The sequence below is a fragment of the Portunus trituberculatus genome, chromosome 37, assembly GCF_017591435.1.
Source record: "Portunus trituberculatus isolate SZX2019 chromosome 37, ASM1759143v1, whole genome shotgun sequence".
Classification (NCBI taxonomy): domain Eukaryota; kingdom Metazoa; phylum Arthropoda; class Malacostraca; order Decapoda; family Portunidae; genus Portunus; species Portunus trituberculatus.
In genome coordinates, this window is record NC_059291.1 from 11,268,163 (window position 1) to 11,287,613 (window position 19,451).

The window sequence follows — 19,451 nt, forward strand, 5'->3', positions numbered from 1 at the left end:
TGGACGCCTGAACGGTAGTGTGTTGTCGCTTCACGGTTAGACTATTCTGCTGTTTCCTGGCCTTTCCCGTGCACGCTCTAGTAAGCCTGCACTTAAGTTACTTCACTTACATAATCATGGTTCACTCTAGAAGTAGTCGAGACAGTGGAAAAAATCAGTTGAGGTTATCAGCCTGTTGGCAATATGGCTGCTCAGAACGTAAACAACAGTGCTTACACCTGGCCCTAGTGCATCCTACAACAATAGTTCCAGTGATCTTTGAAGTATATGTAACAGCATGGCAGTGGCTGCGACAAGTGCACTAACAGGTTCCACCACAGAGAGGGGAATTGGTTGACACTGGCAGATGGAGTTTAATTCTAAAAAGTGTCAGGTTATGCATTTAGGTAAAGACAACACAAACTTTAGCTATGAGATGGAGGGATGTTGGCTAGAGGCAGTAGAGGAGGGAAAGGATTTAGGAGTAGTGATAGACAGGACTATGAAATTTTCAAAGCAATGTTTAGAAGCAAGAAATAGGGCAAATAGGATCCTGGGTTTTATAAATAGAAATGTTAGTTATAAAAGTAAGGAAGTGGTGCATAGCTTATATAATTCCTATGTTAGGCCCCATTTAGAGTATTGCATACAGGCCTGGTCACCCCATTATAGGCAGGATATCAACATGTTAGAAGCAGTTCAGAGAAGAGCAACTAGGATGATACCAGCATTAAAGCGCCTGGAGTATAGAGATAGATTAAAGGAATTAAACATGTTTTCATTTGAGAGGAGATGTATAAGAGGGATATGATAGAGTTATTTAAAATGTTCTCAGATACAAACTACATAGATGTGAGATCTTTCTTTACCTTAGAGGAGGGAAGTAGGACTAGAAATCATGGCAGGAAGATTAGAAAGCAAGGCTGCAGGTTAGATATAAGAAAATATTTCTTTAGTCATAGGGTGGTAGACTTCTGGAATGCATTGCCAGAGAGGGTTGTAAATAGCACTAGTTTGACAATGTTTAAAAACAGATTAGATAAGCACTTAAATTTATTAGATTTATAATTATGTATAGCGCTGCATGATAGTTTTTATAAGAAATTTACTATAGTTAAACAAGACATGATCCCCATGTATGAGGATCACAGATTGTAGAGGAATTCGCTGCAGGACTTAGCCCTGTTAATGGGCCAAATATTTAGAATTAGTATATAATGTATTGTGTACTTGTAAGTGTATCTTGAAGTGCTGATGACGAGGTTGCTGTGCGACTGATACAGGATAACCTAGATGGGCCCTGGTGGCCCTTTGTTATCCTATTATTTATGTTATGTTATGTTATGAAACTTTTCCATTTTCCAATATTTCCCTAAAGCTTCCTTTATAGAATTTTGCCTTCATTTTATTGAGTCCTGCTGCTTTTTAATCCATTAAATTCTTAATACTTACTTTTACTTCTTCCTCTTCAACTGCCTATATCACATTTTTCAATGTGCACACTATCCAGATGTTCCAGTGAAACAGACTCGCTATTGGTTTGCTGATGCTCCAATCCCCCTTACACCTAGAACATTAGCAGCTGAGTGTTGAAAGTACATATAGCTTTATACTTGAAGAAGCATCCTTTCTGCCCTTACTTTAAGTTAGAGTGACATATCAATTCAAGGAATTTTAATAGGAAAGTATCATAGGCTTGAAGTCATGACATGTCAATAAAGCCACATTTTTCTCAACCCTGTTCCATATCCCCCTCCTCATACCCACTTGTTTCTACATCTCTCATACACCCTCCCTATCACCTCCATCAAATGCTCCATCCCCCCCTCCTGCTCTCTCTCTCTCTCTCTCTCTCTCTCTCTCTCTCTCTCTCTCTCTCTCTCTCTCTCTCTCTCTCTCTCTCTCTCTCTCTCTCTCTCTCTCTGCAGAGTATGATTATAGCACACACCTACAAGAAAAGAAAAAACGTACTTAGTAAGATCATAGGAGCAGATAGCATGAAGATAGTGGCAGAATATATCAAGAGATGCAACGTTGTGGTGATGAGAAAGAGGCTGAAAACAATCAATTAGAGAAGAAGAGTCTATAAGACATAAGAGGTTTTGATTCCACCCTTTCTAATAAAACAATGTGAGTGGAACCCCCTATACATGTGAAGCATACTCCATACATGGATAGATAAGACCCCTGTACAGTTAGCTGCTGGATGGTGTGAAAACACTGGAGGAGATGAATCAGAATGCTTAACTTCATGGATGTTGATTTAGCTGTAGATGAGATGTAGTTTGCAGTTTGGATCATAAATAAAGGATAGACTGAGGATGTTCACTGTAGAAAATGGGGACAGTTAAAGTTTCATTGAAGAGGTCTTGAAGGTTGTGTTGAGTTGATAGATGGAGGGATTGAGTGTTTGAGGCAATGAACAAAACTAAATTTGCTCTTTCCCAATCAAAGATTTTTAAAGTTAGGCATTCTTAGGTTATTCTTCATGAGCTGTTTATATACTACTGTGCTTCTGATGAGTTGGAGGTTGACAAAAAAAAAAAAAAAAAAAAAAAATGGAAAAGTGCTTCAGGGGAATCCTGAGTAAGGTTGGAGCAATAGGACAAGATAAAAATAGGAGATTGTGATCAGAGGAGGCCGAGATAAGAGAAGATAAGGTGACAGCATAAGCAGAGGCATAAATCCTTAGTGGTGTAAAGGCAGTTTTATAGCTGGTTATTGTTTGTGAATTATTTCTTGATATGTACGAGTAATTTCATATTCTTTAGTGATTACATATTTCAGAGTTGCTGTGAGTAGACCAACAATGGAGAGAAGCATCATGAAGTGTGGCAGAAGGACAGGAGATGAATGCTGTATGAGTGACTGCTGGAGGTACACCAAGAATGAAGTTTATGGGCAATCTCCTGGACAGTAGTATGGAACAATGGAGAGGGATGGTCCTGATGAGGATGGCAACTGAAGGAAATGAATGGGCCTCCATGATTGTCATATTCTTCCAATTTCCTTCCTTATCCTCTCCATCAAGCAAGATCCACCCTGATTTGATGGTCCAGTCTTCAGAGTTCTGGAAGTGCATCTGCCCTTCTCTTAATGCCTGCCTTACTGTAGGAAAAACATACAGAAGAAAGGTATGTAATGAAACCCCTAATTTGTAACTAAACAATCATTTATTTTACACAATACATGACTATGCTGGCAAAAGACCACTTTTATAAATATAGAAAAGAGATAGAGCTCATCTGTACCTTTGATGGCTTCTGCACATGGACAAACCTCTGTAAATTGCTATCTACTAATGTACTGTACATTCATTATATATTAGAGTGTATTCTGTGCACTTATGTAAATCACACCATTATGCAACTGAGATAATCCGGCATCACTTCAGGTATATAAGAACCGTTTGCTCACAAATATACAGATAAGAATCACATTTACCAAAAATAGAAAAAAAATAAATAAAAAATCCTACTCTATTGACTTAAGACTAAACAAAAGAAAAAAATAAATAAATTACACATCTAAGTGTATAACAACTCTTGCATAAACATCTTTCTAGTATATGGACCAAAGAATGTCTACATGGTTTGTTTAACTGGTAACAAAAGTACATCTGTTGCTGTCCACTAACAGCCAGTAGCAGTCAGACTGTAGCCAATCCCATCACTGCTGTTCTTGCTGGCAGAATGGTGTGTGCAAGAGGTGACAGGGGGCTATCACATCTCTCTCTCTCTCTCTCTCTCTCTCTCTCTCTCTCTCTCTCTCTCTCTCTCTCTCTCTCTCTCTCTCTCTCACACACACACACACACACACACACACACACACACACACACACTGGTGGGATTAACCAGTGAATAGGGATGCACACTGGTGGGATTAACCAGTGAATAGGGATGCAGTAAAGGCTTATTGAAAATAACAGTTTATTTTATTGTAGTGGTAATGATGGTAGATTATGACAACAATGGCAGTATGTTATGAGTGGTTATTTACTTACTACCACAATCCAGGATTGGCGCTCATTGCCTGCCTTGACTTCCTCTATGGTTATCTAATGGAAAGGTTCTAATGCAATATAGGTGTCTAGCATCTAAAGATCAAATTGCCAGCTTACATCAAACCCAGATATTAGTAGATGTTTTTATGTATAATATTGTTCATTATATTGTAAAGAGAGAATGGCAGAAATGAGATCAGTGAAAAAGGATACTTAGCTCTGGTGTGTCAGATCACTTTGTGTGATTGGATCAGGTGAGTCATGTCACCAACCTGCATGCCTATAATTTGGCAAGTTTTCCATGGTGGATATACATTGTCAAGTCAAACAGGTGTGCTGGTTAATGACAGGGAACTCACCACTATCACCCTGTGCTGACTGTAGATGGAATAGAATAGTTAAGCAATGTGAAAACTTGCAAAGTGAAGCCATTTTACAATTCACATTTTTTCGAAGCCATTTTACAGTTTACATATTTTTATGTTTTAGATTTGCCATTAGAGCGTGATGTGAAAAGGAATGCTGTAGAACTGACTGACCCTCTTGCAGCACAGATGGTAAGAACAGAGGGAGGTATGAGATGGGAGTTTTTTTTTTTTTTTTTTTTTTTTTTGGGTTAGGTGAGGGGCTGTGTGAGTGACTGGGTTCATAAACATACTGGAGAGAAGAAAAGAGAGAGAGAGAGAGAGAGAGAGAGAGAGAGAGAGAGAGAGAGAGAGAGAGAGAGAGAGAGAGAGATGTAGGTGTAATTTTCTGTCTTATGTTTATTATATCTTTTCACTTCCTTTATGATGGCACTTTGTTCCCTAGATGCTAGTCATCTCAGATTAAAAAAAAAAGTAACAGTTTGATATACACATATGTATACCAAAGTCTCATTAGATTCAGGCAATAATATTGCCAGAGGACCTGTACACCAGATGACACTTACTGGATGATGCTCCTTTCACTGATTGGCTTACTTATTTTCTCATTTTGAAGAACAACATTAAAAATCAAAAGTATGCTGATAAAAGTTATCTGGTATAAAGATATCATTGAGTGCAATGTGCAGGCCAATCAGCAGATTTGGACACACTGTGAGCAAGTGTTACATGGTCATTCATCCCCAGGTGACAGAATTATTGCTGTGGAGTCTGATGCTGAGCACAGTACATCAAATCACCAATCAATGACTAAATATAAATGAATTACATGAATTAATTAATGAAGTGGACTCTAAAATGTATTGCAAATATTTTCAAATAGTATGGTCAAGAAGAGCAACACAAGGAGTGAGAGTAGGAAATCCTGGGATCTCAGCACAGCCGTGGCTGTCAGTTTATCAGGGTCTCCCGTTGTCGCTGGCAGGGCAGGAATGAAGTGGCCAAGAGGATGCGGCTCTGGGCAGCTGCCACACGTTTGCGTAAAATGATCGTCTCCCTCGCGAGTGCTTCCACATAAGTGCGTCTGTCTAGCGGTGAATCCTCCTTTACATGTACTGTAAAGATTAGATACAATGAGTGTGGATTATAATAAATTAATTTTTACCATAGGGAAGGTGAAAATAAGCTTCATATAATAATATGACATTATTCTTTCAAGCAATGAATAATAGAGATTCCTCTAATATTAAACATTTAGTAGCATGTTGAATACTTTCCTCAGTTTTTAATTTGATAAACCAAGTAAGTGTATACTAGAATTATATACAATGCTCTACATAGATCAGGGATTGAATGCACAAATTCAATGTGTAAGGTTGTACTATCTGCTAAAATCTCAGTTATGGGAGGGAAAAACACTACAGATCAAGGGTAAAAAGAGGGTGTGAATGACAAATAAAAATTATGCATGTCTGATCAAGGAATCACATTCCTGCTACTGAAGTAGTGAAAGTAGAGGTTGTCTAAGTATTGTTAAGCAGGGCAATTGCAAAGGGAGCTAGCAGTAGGCTACTAAATTTCTAACAGAAAATTATCTGCAAATTATCAATCTTACAAAACATTAAAATCAAAATGGTTGATATCTTCAAAAACAAAACAAAATGGTGCAGTTGCATACGTACATTTGACTTACGTTCGTAGCTCCAGGAGCCAGAGGGCACGTTGAGACTTCCCTTGGCCTGAGCAAGGTCAGCCTTGAGTGCCTGCTGCTCAGACTTCAAAGACAACACCTGCTGTCGGTATGCCCTGAGCTGTGGCACCTCAGCAGCACTTGGCCGGCCCTCGTATCTTTTGACATCTTCCTCAGACCAGTCCTCGACTTGCACCTTGGTTGGACCACCAGGATGCTGAGTTTTAGGCTGAGTGCGAGGTGGCATAAGACCTGCAGAATGGGCCTGGGCCTCCCTACGGTGCTCTTCATCCATCTCAGAGTCCTGGGAGGAGCTGAAGGAGGAACACTCAGAGTCCCTTGGAATGCTTTCGTAGCCAGAGGACTCGCCCAATGATGGGTTGGTACCCAGTGATCCGTTGTTGGTAGCCGGATGGTGGTGGTGCTCGTGATGCTGGTGGGGAGGCAGACTCTGGCCAGTTCTCCAAGACTCAGCACATTCCAAAGGAGTTGCACTGCCTTGGGTTGCTGCTCCAGAGTCATGACCTGAGTCATAGCCTTCAGTGGGTGTGGCAGCATCAGGAGGGTACATGAGGGTGCATGTGTATCTGTAGTTGCCCCTTGAGCCCACAGGAGGGGGCTTGCTTGCCCCCACACGAGCTGACTTTCCCCAACGGGTGCGAACTGAGAGGGAGGTATCGCTTCGTCTGCTAACACTTTGTTTCGCTGCACTTTGTGAGACCACTCGGGAGGGAGACTTTATCAAGTTTTTTGAATTACGATCGGGAGATTTTGAATTTTCTCTACTTTTGGCTGCCACTTTTACTTTACAGTCTTTAAGTTTTGCTGTATTTTTCTTATTTTCTATAATTTTATTATTATTCTGCTTTGCTACTTTATAAGGGGTTTTTGATTTACTTTTACCAACACCTACACATAGGAATTTAGAAAGTTTAGAAGTTTGCATCATATACTCTGAATCTTCACTTATATTACTAACACAGTCACTCTCATTATCACTCTTCCCAGTCACTGTCCGATCATCATTTCCATCAAACAAGTCATCATCTTTAGTGTAATCATATTGCACTGGGTTGCAGAGTACAACATTAGCTTCAACATCTTCTATAAACTCTGGGAGTGGAACTCCATTGACAGGCACTCGATCTACCAACTTCTCAGTGGAGTCTGCCAGTGGGGCATCCATTAAACGTAGACTAGCTTCTGAGGCTTGGCGTGTCAGATTTGCATGTGACAGGCTATCAGGATTGTGAATGGGAGAGAAATTGAAAAATGTTGAAGGAATATACGGCACGAGATCACTTTGGACATCACATGTGCAATGATCCTCTGGGAAATCTAAGTCCTCCGTTCCAATGCACTTGTCACTTGCAGAATCCTCCATGGTGTCCAGCGGTCGACTGAGCCACTGTGACTTGCTCCTCAGGGCCGATTCCAGCCTCAGAATACTGTCTCCATGACGTAGCTGTCGCTTGTTACACTGGCGACACAGCTTTCCATCTGCCTGGGCTGGTTCACTGCAAATGCTATCATCTTCAAGAGGTTTCTTTTCTTCTAGCAGAGAGTCATGGCTATTGGTTAATATTTCTGCAAGTGTTGCTGCCTGTAACCTTGGGCCTCCAGCATGAACCCTTGGACTCTGTCTGGCAAGAGTGCGATACAAATCATGAATTTTTGCTAACTCATGGAGGTTGCGATTGGCCACATTGGACTGAAGAGCTAGACTCAAGTCTTGACAAACTCTTCCATAGTCTGTCACCTCAAAAAGACTGAAGGGTCGAGAGTCATCATCATCTGAATCATCTTCATCACCCGTTTCCCCAATCTGAGAGTATGAATCTGAAAAAAAAATAATCAATTACATACTCTGGTGATTTTTTTTCATTTTAGCATAGTTAATATTTTATTTTAAAATAAGCCTGGAAAAGGTTTTACACTGAGCCTATTGCTCAAAGTGAAATTACTTCCATTCAGAGGAAATGAAAATGAAATGACTGTGATCCTGTTTTAACAACATCCTTCATATAATGACATTCATATTTAAAATCTTAAATGAAAATAAAATCCTGTAGTTAATTTGTGTCAAACTGCCTATGTTGTACACAACATCTAACTTCTATATAGCTACTTATTAAGTCTGAGTATTCATCATTCAGTGAAGAAGCCACAGCTAGGAAAGTACGAACCACATCAAATTAGGTGTTGCTTGCCAGTAGGTGAATAAAGAGGAACATTATTTATTCTATACCATACTAATGCAACTAAGTACACAAAACTTTTGTGAGAATTATATTATCTTTCACTGTAGCTGACTTTGCAAGAATTAATTCCAACTCACCAGTGAATGTGGAAGCACAAGTGAGATTTTCTTCGGAGAGGACCCGCAGAGGATGATCATCACTGGTCTCAACACTCATTACTTCACTCTGGCAAGGTGTGTCAGCCAGAGCTCGCAGAATGTCTTCTTCACAGACCTTGTGGATCAAAACAAAGAGCATTTATACATTTACTTTCCATGCAGAGATCTCATTAAATTGCATGCATGATTTATTTATCTTATTCAGGAAGGCAGTTGTTCTTTGAAAGTCTACAATTATATTTATAAAGTTTATATGATGATTGCAACAAACTGACTGACTGGATTAATAAGACTGGATTGATAACACTGAGCTGAGAAATTTAGTAATGAAGGATACACTGCTGAATGGTGACTGATGAAATACATTTGTGGGCCTTTATTCCTTTAATATGGGGGTTAGGAGGACATGATGGAGGAAGCATAGCCATGAAAAGTTGGAGGGCAAATCATACTATATCCCCTTCCGTCTGATAAGTGTGGGGGGATATGTCTCCCTCCTTCCCCCACAATTGACACCCATGAATATATTTGTACATGTGAAGAACCTCTCCACCACTGTTAATGCTAGATATAATTTACCTGAACACAACAGTCCATGGTGATTGCTGGATGATCTGGTACCTGGACCTCAATCAGTTCTGTGGAGTGGTGAGTCCCAGATGAAGCCACTGACCGTCTCACCCATCCCCTCTTGACAGGATCATGGGTGGCCTCTGTACTCTCTTCTGTCTCACCCTCTTCTCCATCCTGTGTCTTGGCCTTGTCCTGGTCTTGGTCCTGGTCTTGGTCTTGGTCCTGGTCCTCAGCAACCATGTCTGCCTCAAGCTCAGGTTCCTCCAATACCGTGGCTGAGGAAAATAGATGTAATAAGAACTTGTATGAAGGCACTTTAACAGGACCACAAATTAAAGAAATACAGTAACACTACATGCACTATATATACACTTTACTACTCTAATTCAGTGGAAGATGAATAGATATAAGAGTCCAAGTGTTTCTCATATTAAACTTTTTCCATCATACTCAAATTGAAGGATTCCCTTTTTTTAAATGCACAAGCAGGAAAGACAAAATATCTCATGATACTGAAAACTGATTGCCTAATGTCATCTTTCATTATGTCTTTCTCTTGTTCATTTTTAGTGATTCAGTGGGAATAAAATTAAAATATCTGACAAAGTAAAAATAATACTTTCTTAAACAAAAAATAATACTTTCTTAAACAAACACACACACACACACACACACACACACACACACACACACGACCGGTAGCTCAGTGGTTAGAGCTGGCTTCACAAGCCAGATGACATTCTGCCGGGTGGAGATATTTGGGTGTGTCTCTTTCACAGCCCTGTTCACCAAGCAGTGAGTAGGTGGGATGTAAATCGAGGAGTTGTGACCTTGTTGTCCCGGTGTGTGTGTGTGCCTGGTCTCAGGCCTATCCGAAGATCAAATAATGAGCTCTGAGCTCGTTCCGTGGGTAACGCCTGGCTGTCTCGTCAGAGACTGCACACATCACACACACACACACACACACACACACACTCGACTCACAATCGAGAGGCCCATGTTTGAATCGCGGCGCGGCGAGGCAAATGGGCAAGCCTCTTAATGTGTAGCCCCTGTTCACCTAGCAGTAAATATGTACGGGATGTAACTCCAAGGGTTGTGGCCTCGCTTTCCCGGTGTGTGGAGTGTGTTGTGGTCTCAGTCCTACCCGAAGATCGGTCTATGAGCTCTGAGCTCGCTCCATAGTGGGGAAGACTGGCTGGGTGACCAGCAGACGACCGAGGTGAATTACAAACACACACACACACACACACACACACACACACTGCATAGTGTAGTGGTTAGCATGCTCGGCTCACAACTGAGGGGGTCCCGGTTCGAGTCCCGGGAAGTGATGAGGCAAAATGGGCAAGCCTCAATGTGTAGCCCCTGTTCACCTAGCAGCAAGCAGGTACGGGATGTAATTTGAGGGGTTGTGGCCTCGCTGTCCTGGTGTGTGGAGTGTGTTGTGGTCTCGGTCCTAACCGAAGATCGATCTATGAGCTCTAAGCTCGCTCCGTAATGGAGAAGGCTGGCTGGGTGACCAGCAGACAACCGTGGTGGTCACACACACACACACACACACACACACACACACACACACACACACACACACACACACACACACACACACACACACAGTCGTGGAGGATATGCCAGGTTGGAATACTTCCAATTCCTTTGAAAGATTTGATAGTGAGAAGTGTCTGGGACAAACTTTGTTTAGCAAGAGACTATTTCAATTACTAAAAAGAGCTTCAGATGAATATAAAATTGAATGGAAGAACAGCTGATTAATGTACTTAATGTGAACAAGGAAAGTGATAATAAATATGAAGATTAAGGAAATGAAAAGTGAGAAACTAAGAAAGAAAATACAAGTTTGAGGGAAGAATGTGAAAAGTTGGTAAAGAAGGTTAAGGCAATAGAACAGAAAACCATTAGTCAAGATGAGGAATTGGAGAATATTAAAGAACAACAAAGAGGAAGAAGATTCATGATAAAGCACAAGTAAGATTTAAGAAAATATTGGATGAATAAAATGGAGAAAATAAAGGTAACTTGGAAAAGGTAGTGAACATTTTAAAAACTAAGGAGAACATAGTCAAAGATGTTGCAAACAAAAAGAAGTGTATAATTGTTGTGGGTATTAAAGAAGAAACTATACCAATTACAGCAGATCAGGAGAAGCTGAATTGCACAATATAAAGGAGGTGGAGAGAGCTGTGTGTGGGATTATGGGGAAGGAGTGAATGAAATTGAGAAATTTTATATGTTGGAAAAATTTGTGGAAAGAAAGGCTAGACCAGTGAAACTAAAATTCAGAGCACAATCTACAGTGTGAAATAATAAAAAAAAAGTCAGTGGTGGAAAATAGAATTTAACAAATAAGTGCAAGGTTTTGGAATTTAGGAGTAGCACCAAAAGAATAAACTACAGTTACAAGTTGGGAAATTAGATACTATGCAACACAGGACAAGACTTGGGAGTGATATTCCAGGATGATCTATCTCCTGAAATGCACATAATTAAAATAATTGGAGTCCCATATAACCAGCTGATAAACATCAGAACAGTCTTTGTCCATCTAGATGAGGACATGAAGATGATGATCTTTGTGACCATGATACACTTTAAGCTGGAATATACTATAGTAGTGTGGTCTTCGCATTGAAAGAAAGCTATAAGGAAGATCAAAAGAATACAAAGAGTAGCAATAAAAATTATATCAATTTGCTGAACTGACGTGTCAGGAGAGAGTGGAAAAATTGGAGTTGCCTTCGTTGGAAAAGAGAGAGGAGAAAGAAGGGATTTTATTGGAGTTTACAAAGGAGTATCAACTAAGAAGTATAACTTTCCCTACTGTTGTACTGATAGGTTGAATGCTTTGGAAAGTGACATAGTGAATGCTAGTACCATGTCCAGATTAATTAAGGAAATACTTGACAAGAAGGATATGAAGAGAGAACTACATGTGTAGCTCATTTTCCCAGGTACCACAACCAAGTAAATACAACTAGACAAATAAACAAACACACACACAGTTAATTTGATGTGAAACTGTAAATTTCAAGGTTAGATGATTTGTGACTGCAGAAGAAATGGACATGAATGAAAAGCATGGAAGATGGTGTTGAACACACTCCATACCATTATACTATGTATGCTGCTCAAGTGACACCAGTAATACTCACCTAAGCCCTGGTGTGCTTGCCGCTTGCACTCTTCTTCTTCACATGATAGAAGGGAACTCAGCTCCTCACACTCCTCAGCTAAGGCTTCACACTGAGAGCAGATGTCATCAATAGATGGTTCATCAGCACCAGAGGCTTCATCTGGTGAGCAGTGTGGTTCTGTGCTCTTTTCATCCAAGATTGGCTCTTTTGGCATAGGTTCTGGCACACTATGTGGAGAACTTGGTTTTTCTTCAGTCTCATTTGAGGTCTCAGCAGGAATGAGATTTTTCCGCTCCAGTTCTTCAATAAGGTTTGGTTGTGGTGGCAGGTTGCTGTCTGAACCTGTTGGCCGGCCAGGCCCTGAGGGTGGATCCTCACTGAGAGTGTCTTGGTCACTGTCCAGTGTAGATTCCTCACATGTGCGGAACTGTGTAAGGTGGGTGAATTCTTGCTGGGTGGTAGGAGCCTGAGTAGGCATTTGGGCAGGCACAGTCTGTTGCTGTTCTAGTTGCTGCACCACTTGTGCTGTTTGTACTGCCACCCACTGCTCTATCATTGTCTTCTTGTGGTCATCCATGAAGCCATAACCTATTGGAGTCATCTGTGGACCATCCACCCAAGTTTCAGCTTTATTTGTTTTAATTTTCTGAGCAGCTGTGACCCGGGACTTGTGCACCCGTGGCCCGTCAATCCACTGCTCGTCAGATATCACACCATCAACTGCTCCTTTGGGGAGGTGACGCACTTGTTGCATCTGTGATTGCTGCTGTTGCTGTTGCTGCTGCTGCTGTTGTTGCTGCATCTGTTGCTGTTGTTGCTGCTGCTGTTGCTGCTGCATATGTTGTTGGTAATGCTGCATTTGAATGAGTTTTTGATTCTGCTGTTGCAGCTGCTGAAACTGTTGATATTGTTGATGTTGTACCAACTGGTGAACATTTTGAGGTTGTTGTAATTGTTGTTGAAACTTGAGTTGTTGCTGCTGCATCTGTTGCACCTTTTGTAATTGTTGATGCTTTTGTGACTTTTGCGGTTGTTGGTGTGCTTGGTGCTGCAACTGCATTTGCTGTTGCTGCTGTTGTGATGGTTGCTGGTGAAACTGTTGTTGCTGTTGTTCTAGTTGCCTCTGATTTTGCATTTGGGCAGACATAGGAAGCCTAGTTTGTTGGAACATAGGAACCAAATTATTTGGTTCTTCATAAGCATTATAATTGAAATGCCTCAGATCACCAGGAACTAGAGGTCCAAGAGCAACTTGTGGCTTGAAGGATGAAAGAAGTGGTTGCTGTGCTGCACTGTTATTATTGTTGTTGTAAGAAATGTGGCTCACGCCTGGTTGGTGTCGTATAAAGCCGCCTGCAAGGGCAACTTTCCCAGCAGAGTTGTTGGAAGTGCTAACTGTACGTGGTGGTGGGCGGGGTTTCATCTGTGGGTGAGCATTGGGCACCGAACGAGAGGTTGGCGTAGGACTGGCAGAAGCAGCTCGCCTTGTGTACGCTGGAGTTGGGGAAGCTGAGTGTGGTCTCAAGTGCTCCATGGACCTGAGTCTTGTGATGGGCCATACTTGCTGGTTGGTGTGGTGTGGCATGAATACAGGTGGGTGCTCATTGTCTGTGGTGTCTCCCGGACCACCACCCCAATATAGATGACAGTATCGCAGGACTGTTCTGATGACGAGAAGTCCATTGATGAAGACCCAGCAGAAGTTTCTCCAGATGATTTTCCATGAGAACCCTCTGAGCTTCCTCCAGAGCCTGACCCTCCAAGACCCTGAAAGGAACAATTTCCAGGCATTAATTGCTGAGATTTTGTCATTAGGTTAAGTACAAGGAAGATAATGGAAAGAGAAACTATGAATTAGATGAGATTAGATATTGCAGTTTTGTAATCTACTAGCAACTTAGCTTTTTAATATTCATCATCATTCTGCAGCCAACTCTCATCCCAGAAGCCATGTCTATTATACAAAATAGAAAGAAGACCTAAACTCCATTCGCCACCTTTAGGATAATGTCCACCTCTTTCACTTCATCATCACATTAACTTTTTACCATCTTACCTATATCTCTTTATATACTTCATACTTTAACTTTACATGTAACTACCTTCAGTTTTTTGCGTCTCATCCGGTGTACTCTGGAGGCAAGCTGGAGGGTGGCAAGGGTGTGCTGGACATGGCGTGGTGCTGGGGACACATGGACCACCATAGCAGCATGGCAGGTCACAGAGCCCAGTGCTTCTTTTAGTAGCAGTGTTAATTTACTCTCCCGATTGGGCAGGTATCGCTGGCCATTGAATATAGCAAGCAGTACCGAGGTGAGGGAGGACAGAGACATGCCACCACCACTCCCAGTCATGTCACCCACATCAATCATGTGAAAGCGACTCCGGCCACCGACAACTGGAAATAGCGATCACTTTCATTACAAACTTCATGAACAAACTTAATTACCTGAATATTTTTTGTAAATGCTTCAAGGAATAAAGTCAGTTACTATTCAATGATATACCTGTACCTGCCTGTACAAAACCACTTACACATCCAAATTGACATCTATTTCATTCTAGCCATGAGGTAGCTAATCATTTAAGTAGATTTACATGCTGGGATTGTTGCAATTTCCACTGAATTACATCTGATAAAGCACAAACAATACAAAAATTTTTTCTTAGTACCGTTCAATACCTGTGATGAGTTTACACATCTTCGATCTTGCATTCCATGGTTTATGAATACAGAAATTACGATTTTATACTTACCACCACCTTTTCCTGACTTGTCTACTGCATATTGGTAGATGTGGAGTGTGTAGAGTAAGGTGGCTGATCCTGAGGTGACCAGTGGCTGCTGCTGGCTGGCTTGCAGGGGTTGTGCAGCAAGAGAAGATCTAGCAGCAATGGCAACATCTAAATAGTGGGCAGCTGCTTCGGGAGATGGTGCCCGCAGCTCTGCCACAGATGAGAGGTAGCCACCCGTGGTGTCTCTCAGCAGGGCTCCTGGTGATGCTTCTCCCTCTGTTATGAAAATAATGGGATGAATTCTTTCTTGTACATTTGCAGTTCCTACAGTATTTTAATTTAGGATTGATTTTATATAAAGTCTGAAGAATTTTGGGTTATTATTCTGTAACTTTGTGAAATGGGAATTGAGTGTACTAAGGGCTAACCTAACCGCAGTACCAACCTAAACTTTTCGTGCACCGCCATCTTGTCCTTCACGATAACTACACTGCTGATCGACACACGAAACTCTTCACAATACTTGGAATAACACGATATGATTTTAAAAACTAATGCAGCGTCGTTTTCTCCAATAATGGTGCTATAATCTCCAAAATTCGTGAATGGACACTTCACAATCGGACAAAGCGAGATTGTGATCGAGAACTCCATCATGGCGGACAGTCAGCCTTCCTCTACTGATAGAAAGCCACTTGATTGGCTAGTATTTTTTCTTTGGTTGTTTATTGGCTGCGAAGAACTTAACGCGCACGCGCACTTCCAGTCAAGGTTCCAGTATCACGTTCGAACAAATAATTCCTCGAACACCTGAGATTCGAAACAATGCGGAAGAGGAATGGTGCCCTGCGATTTCGATTATTATTCATATGGCACAGCGACGCAAATATCTCCAAATTTACTAACCAGAAAGATATAATTTATCAGAATCCAGTAAGGTTAAAATATCTGCTTTCCCAAACAAAGCATCAACTATGGCTTGATACCAAAACAATGTAAAAACGACTTGTTCCATCTGTCTCTAAATCTGAAGAAGGTGGAGCAAGGGGCGAGGCTGCCGTGAAACAGTGTGTGAGGTTTGCGCTAGAGGCCATACCATGGAAAATAATATTGTAATCGTTGGGGAAATGCAGATATTCACGGGCCACTAAGTAATGTAGAATAAGATGTGGGTCAGGATAAGGGCAAGATTGGCTAGTTATAAGGACAAAAATTAGGATTTGGGGAGTAGTGACTGGTGTTCCTATCAATATGTTAAAAGTAAGATAATTGATTATACGAGGCGAGGCAGGATTTTTTGTGCACGGATGATGCGAAGAGAGAATTGATTCTCTGCACGTTTGTATCTGTCTGTTGTCTAAATACAGCCAACTTACGATTTTGCACAACGAAAATTATGCGATAAATCTTTCCTACACATCGACAACTCCACCATGCTTACCTTCTTTATTGACCGATATTCAACATTTTCTTGTGGCTAATAGGCATGGATATAGTTAATGCAAAACCCAATGGCGGACTTACCATTAGGCAACACTAAGCCGTTGCCTAGGAGCCCGAGTTTCTGGGGGCCCCATGAAACTACTCATACACTTATGGTTAATGAAGGCTTTATTATTTGCACACATTATTTATGTTTTTTTTTTTTTATTAAGATCCATTTGCTAAAATGTAAGCAGAATGATTATCCTATTTTGTGTCTCGGGACCCCCTATGGATGTATAAAGAAAACGGGACCCTCTCTTCAGTTCCCACTATATTGGATTAAGTGGGGGGGGGGGCCTCCATGCCTACCTTTGTCTAGGGCCCCCAAATTTTTAAATCCTCCCCTGTTTAAACCACACTTACCTTGGGCATATTCCGCCAGCAGATCAGTAAGCATGGCACCAGCTGAGTCCACTGCCACGGCGGACACTCTCACACTGAACCTGGCACCACTCTTGGCTTTCTGCTCCACGATGGCCCGGTACAGCCAGGCCACGGCAGAGGGCACTACCCCAAGTTCTCCCGGCCCGGTGTGGGATCCCAGCATTGTATAGGTCTTGCCTAATCCTGCTCCTCCGAAACACAGCACACACCCATCATTTCCAGCCAGGACAGCATGTAGCACGTCCACCACGGCCCCCGATACCACCTCACTCTGTTGGTCGGGGGAAGGAATGAAGAAAACTGCTTGTGAATGGTGATGCAAAATGTGAGCGACTCTAATTTTCGGAACATTAACTTTTACTTCAGTCAAAATATACTCTCTCTCTCTCTCTCTCTCTCTCTCTCTCTCTCTCTCTCTCTCTCTCTCTCACACACACACACACACACACACACACACACACACACACACACACACACACACACACACTTCCTGTGTTTGACAGCTTGGAATGGGAGCCATCTCGCGTTACTGAATGGAGAGCAAGGATGGTGTGTGAACACGAGTTGATGCGCCAAGCGTTACTTGACACCTCTAGTCTCCTTGATCAATTTGATATGGTAATTTTCTTTCATTTACCATTTCAGTGGTATCATGGTTTGTTAATTATGCATGTTGTTTAAATTGTACGATACAACATGCAGGCAAAGATTAAATGTAGTACCGACAGCTAATAAATATAGGAGAGCTGCCCGAGTGGTAGCTTCGCCTCTCGGTCTGTCTAGTCTTGACTCGTGGATTGATCTCAACTGGAATGTTACTGTAATTTTTCTTTGTCATATCTGAAATTCATATTCATACAATGTTGCCTTGTTTACAAAGAAGACTGAGGCAAATGGTATTGTGCAACAGAGGAGGAGCCGAGATGTGAGCCGCTACCTATGTTGGTTGAATAACGCATTCAATCAACATCGTCATGAATATCAAGGCCTACTGTGTCTTGTTATCCTTTGCAAGGAAGGCGGCTGCCTCAAATGACACATATTTAAACACTGAAACGTGAAAGATCAATCAAATTGTTCACAATTGGATAGTAAATCGTTGACTTAGTATTCGCAAGATCCAGATTTTCAGCAATTCTACTGATAAAAGCAATAATTCATACTAAACGTGAATCAAAATAATGCGTTCTAAAAGTCAACTGTAATTACTCTCACGCTTTCAAGATTCCAACTAATCCCAGCACCATGTCCCATTTGGCAGAGGAAAATACACCAGTGCATTACCGCTCAATCTGTGTCCACTCAGTTCAGGGTACGAATGGTGGTGACATTTCTCTTCCTGATCCTTCCATCCCATGCAATCTCGCTAACAGGTAAGATTCTGTGAGCCTCTTTCTCCACTTCCTAGAATCCGTCAGCTTCCTTTGTAACATTTACCAGGAATAAGCTCCTCTTCCTTTACAATTGCATGGCATTTCATACACAAATGGTTCGAAAAATCGAGGGAAGAGAAAGATTTCCAAAGCAGCCACATTATTAGTGGAGCAGCCTCATGTGCACCATCAGTATTATGTGACCATCACCTGCATACACCTTACCTGAGGATCGTCCTGTGTATACACTTGATCAAAGGCAAACATCTTCGGAGCAGCAACGCCAAGCCGAGACTCCTGTGCCTGGCGGGCCTGGGGCTCCACGAGGGTCACTTGGCGTCTACGCTTGTCCAGAGTGACTACCTCTTCCTGGCCCTCCCCGACACGCACGGCAGGCGATACACGGAGTACTACACGGACCTGATGGGTTTAAAGGAAAAAAAGATGATTAGTGTGATGAATAATGAAAATAATATCAGGTAATGCAGTAATACATTAATACATATATTGTTGAAGAACAAATATGAATATGGAAAAAAAAAGTACAAGTAGATACAAAATTGAAACATTAAACGCGGTGATTAGCCGATGTGGACGGTCTCCTTTTGCTCTACCAGTAACAGAGAAAAGGTACATAACGGCTTCCATGGTGTGTGTGTGTGTGTGTGTGTGTGTGTGTGTGTGTGTGTGTGTGTGTGTGTGTGTGTGTGCGTGCGTGCGTGCGTGCGTGCGTGCGTGCGTGCGCAATGACGTAATGAAACTGAAAGAAAACAGAAATATATGGAAGTGGTAGTAGCTATGTGATGGATTAGAGGCGAGAAGAAGAGTGATGGAAGGGAGGATGGACAGAGAAAGGGGGAGAGCACAGAGGGAAGAAGGACCTCCATAGAGATAGATGAGCGATAATACCACACTATAATAAGAAGCAATTTGTTCAATCATTATTATGGATACTGTAACCTGATAACTATTCCCTTACTGATGATGATAATGGCTCGCTAATTGTGATGAGGTTACTGAGAAGAACCAGAGAGAGAGAGAGAGAGAGAGAGAGAGAGAGAGAGAGAGAGAGAGAGAGAGAGACATGGCAGGGGGGGAGGGTATGTTCATCGCTAGTAACAGTTGGTGTATGAGAAAGAAGATAAATGATGTGTGAAGAATAGGAACAGCGTAATGGGATGGAGGGAGATAGAGGAGGGGAGGAGAAGGGAGGCTGACGGGAAATGGAGGAGACGAAGGAAGTGATAAACCAGAGAGAGAGAGAGAGAGAGAGAGTAAGGGATGTTTGTCATGTCCTTAGCCTCCGGTCTAACTATTGTGCGAAGCTGCAGAACAAGGGAAACTATTAG

The 19,451-nt window shown here is 41.7% G+C and overlaps 1 protein-coding gene and 2 long non-coding RNA genes across 3 annotated transcripts in view; 2 read left to right on the top strand and 1 right to left on the bottom strand.

Moving 5' to 3' along the window:
* The window catches only part of LOC123514023, a 4,140-nt gene extending 350 nt beyond the window's left edge, over positions 1-3,790 (top strand). The window contains exon 2 of the long non-coding RNA XR_006677495.1: positions 2,767-3,790. This is a non-coding gene — a long non-coding RNA (uncharacterized LOC123514023). The remainder of the gene's footprint in view (positions 1-2,766) is intronic.
* The window catches only part of LOC123514021, a 571,965-nt gene continuing 555,647 nt past the window's right edge, over positions 3,134-19,451 (bottom strand). Inside the window, 10 exon segments of the mRNA XM_045271590.1 lie at positions 3,134-5,462; positions 6,041-7,876; positions 8,376-8,511; positions 8,976-9,244; positions 12,143-13,759; positions 13,762-13,891; positions 14,227-14,522; positions 14,882-15,136; positions 16,709-17,000; positions 18,328-18,522. Coding sequence (XP_045127525.1) covers positions 5,299-5,462; positions 6,041-7,876; positions 8,376-8,511; positions 8,976-9,244; positions 12,143-13,759; positions 13,762-13,891; positions 14,227-14,522; positions 14,882-15,136; positions 16,709-17,000; positions 18,328-18,522 — 5,190 coding nt within the window. The 3' untranslated portion in view covers positions 3,134-5,298.
* LOC123514025 lies at positions 4,582-19,169 on the top strand. The gene is made up of 2 exons (XR_006677496.1): positions 4,582-4,721; positions 19,133-19,169. It is a non-coding gene; the product is annotated as an uncharacterized LOC123514025 (long non-coding RNA).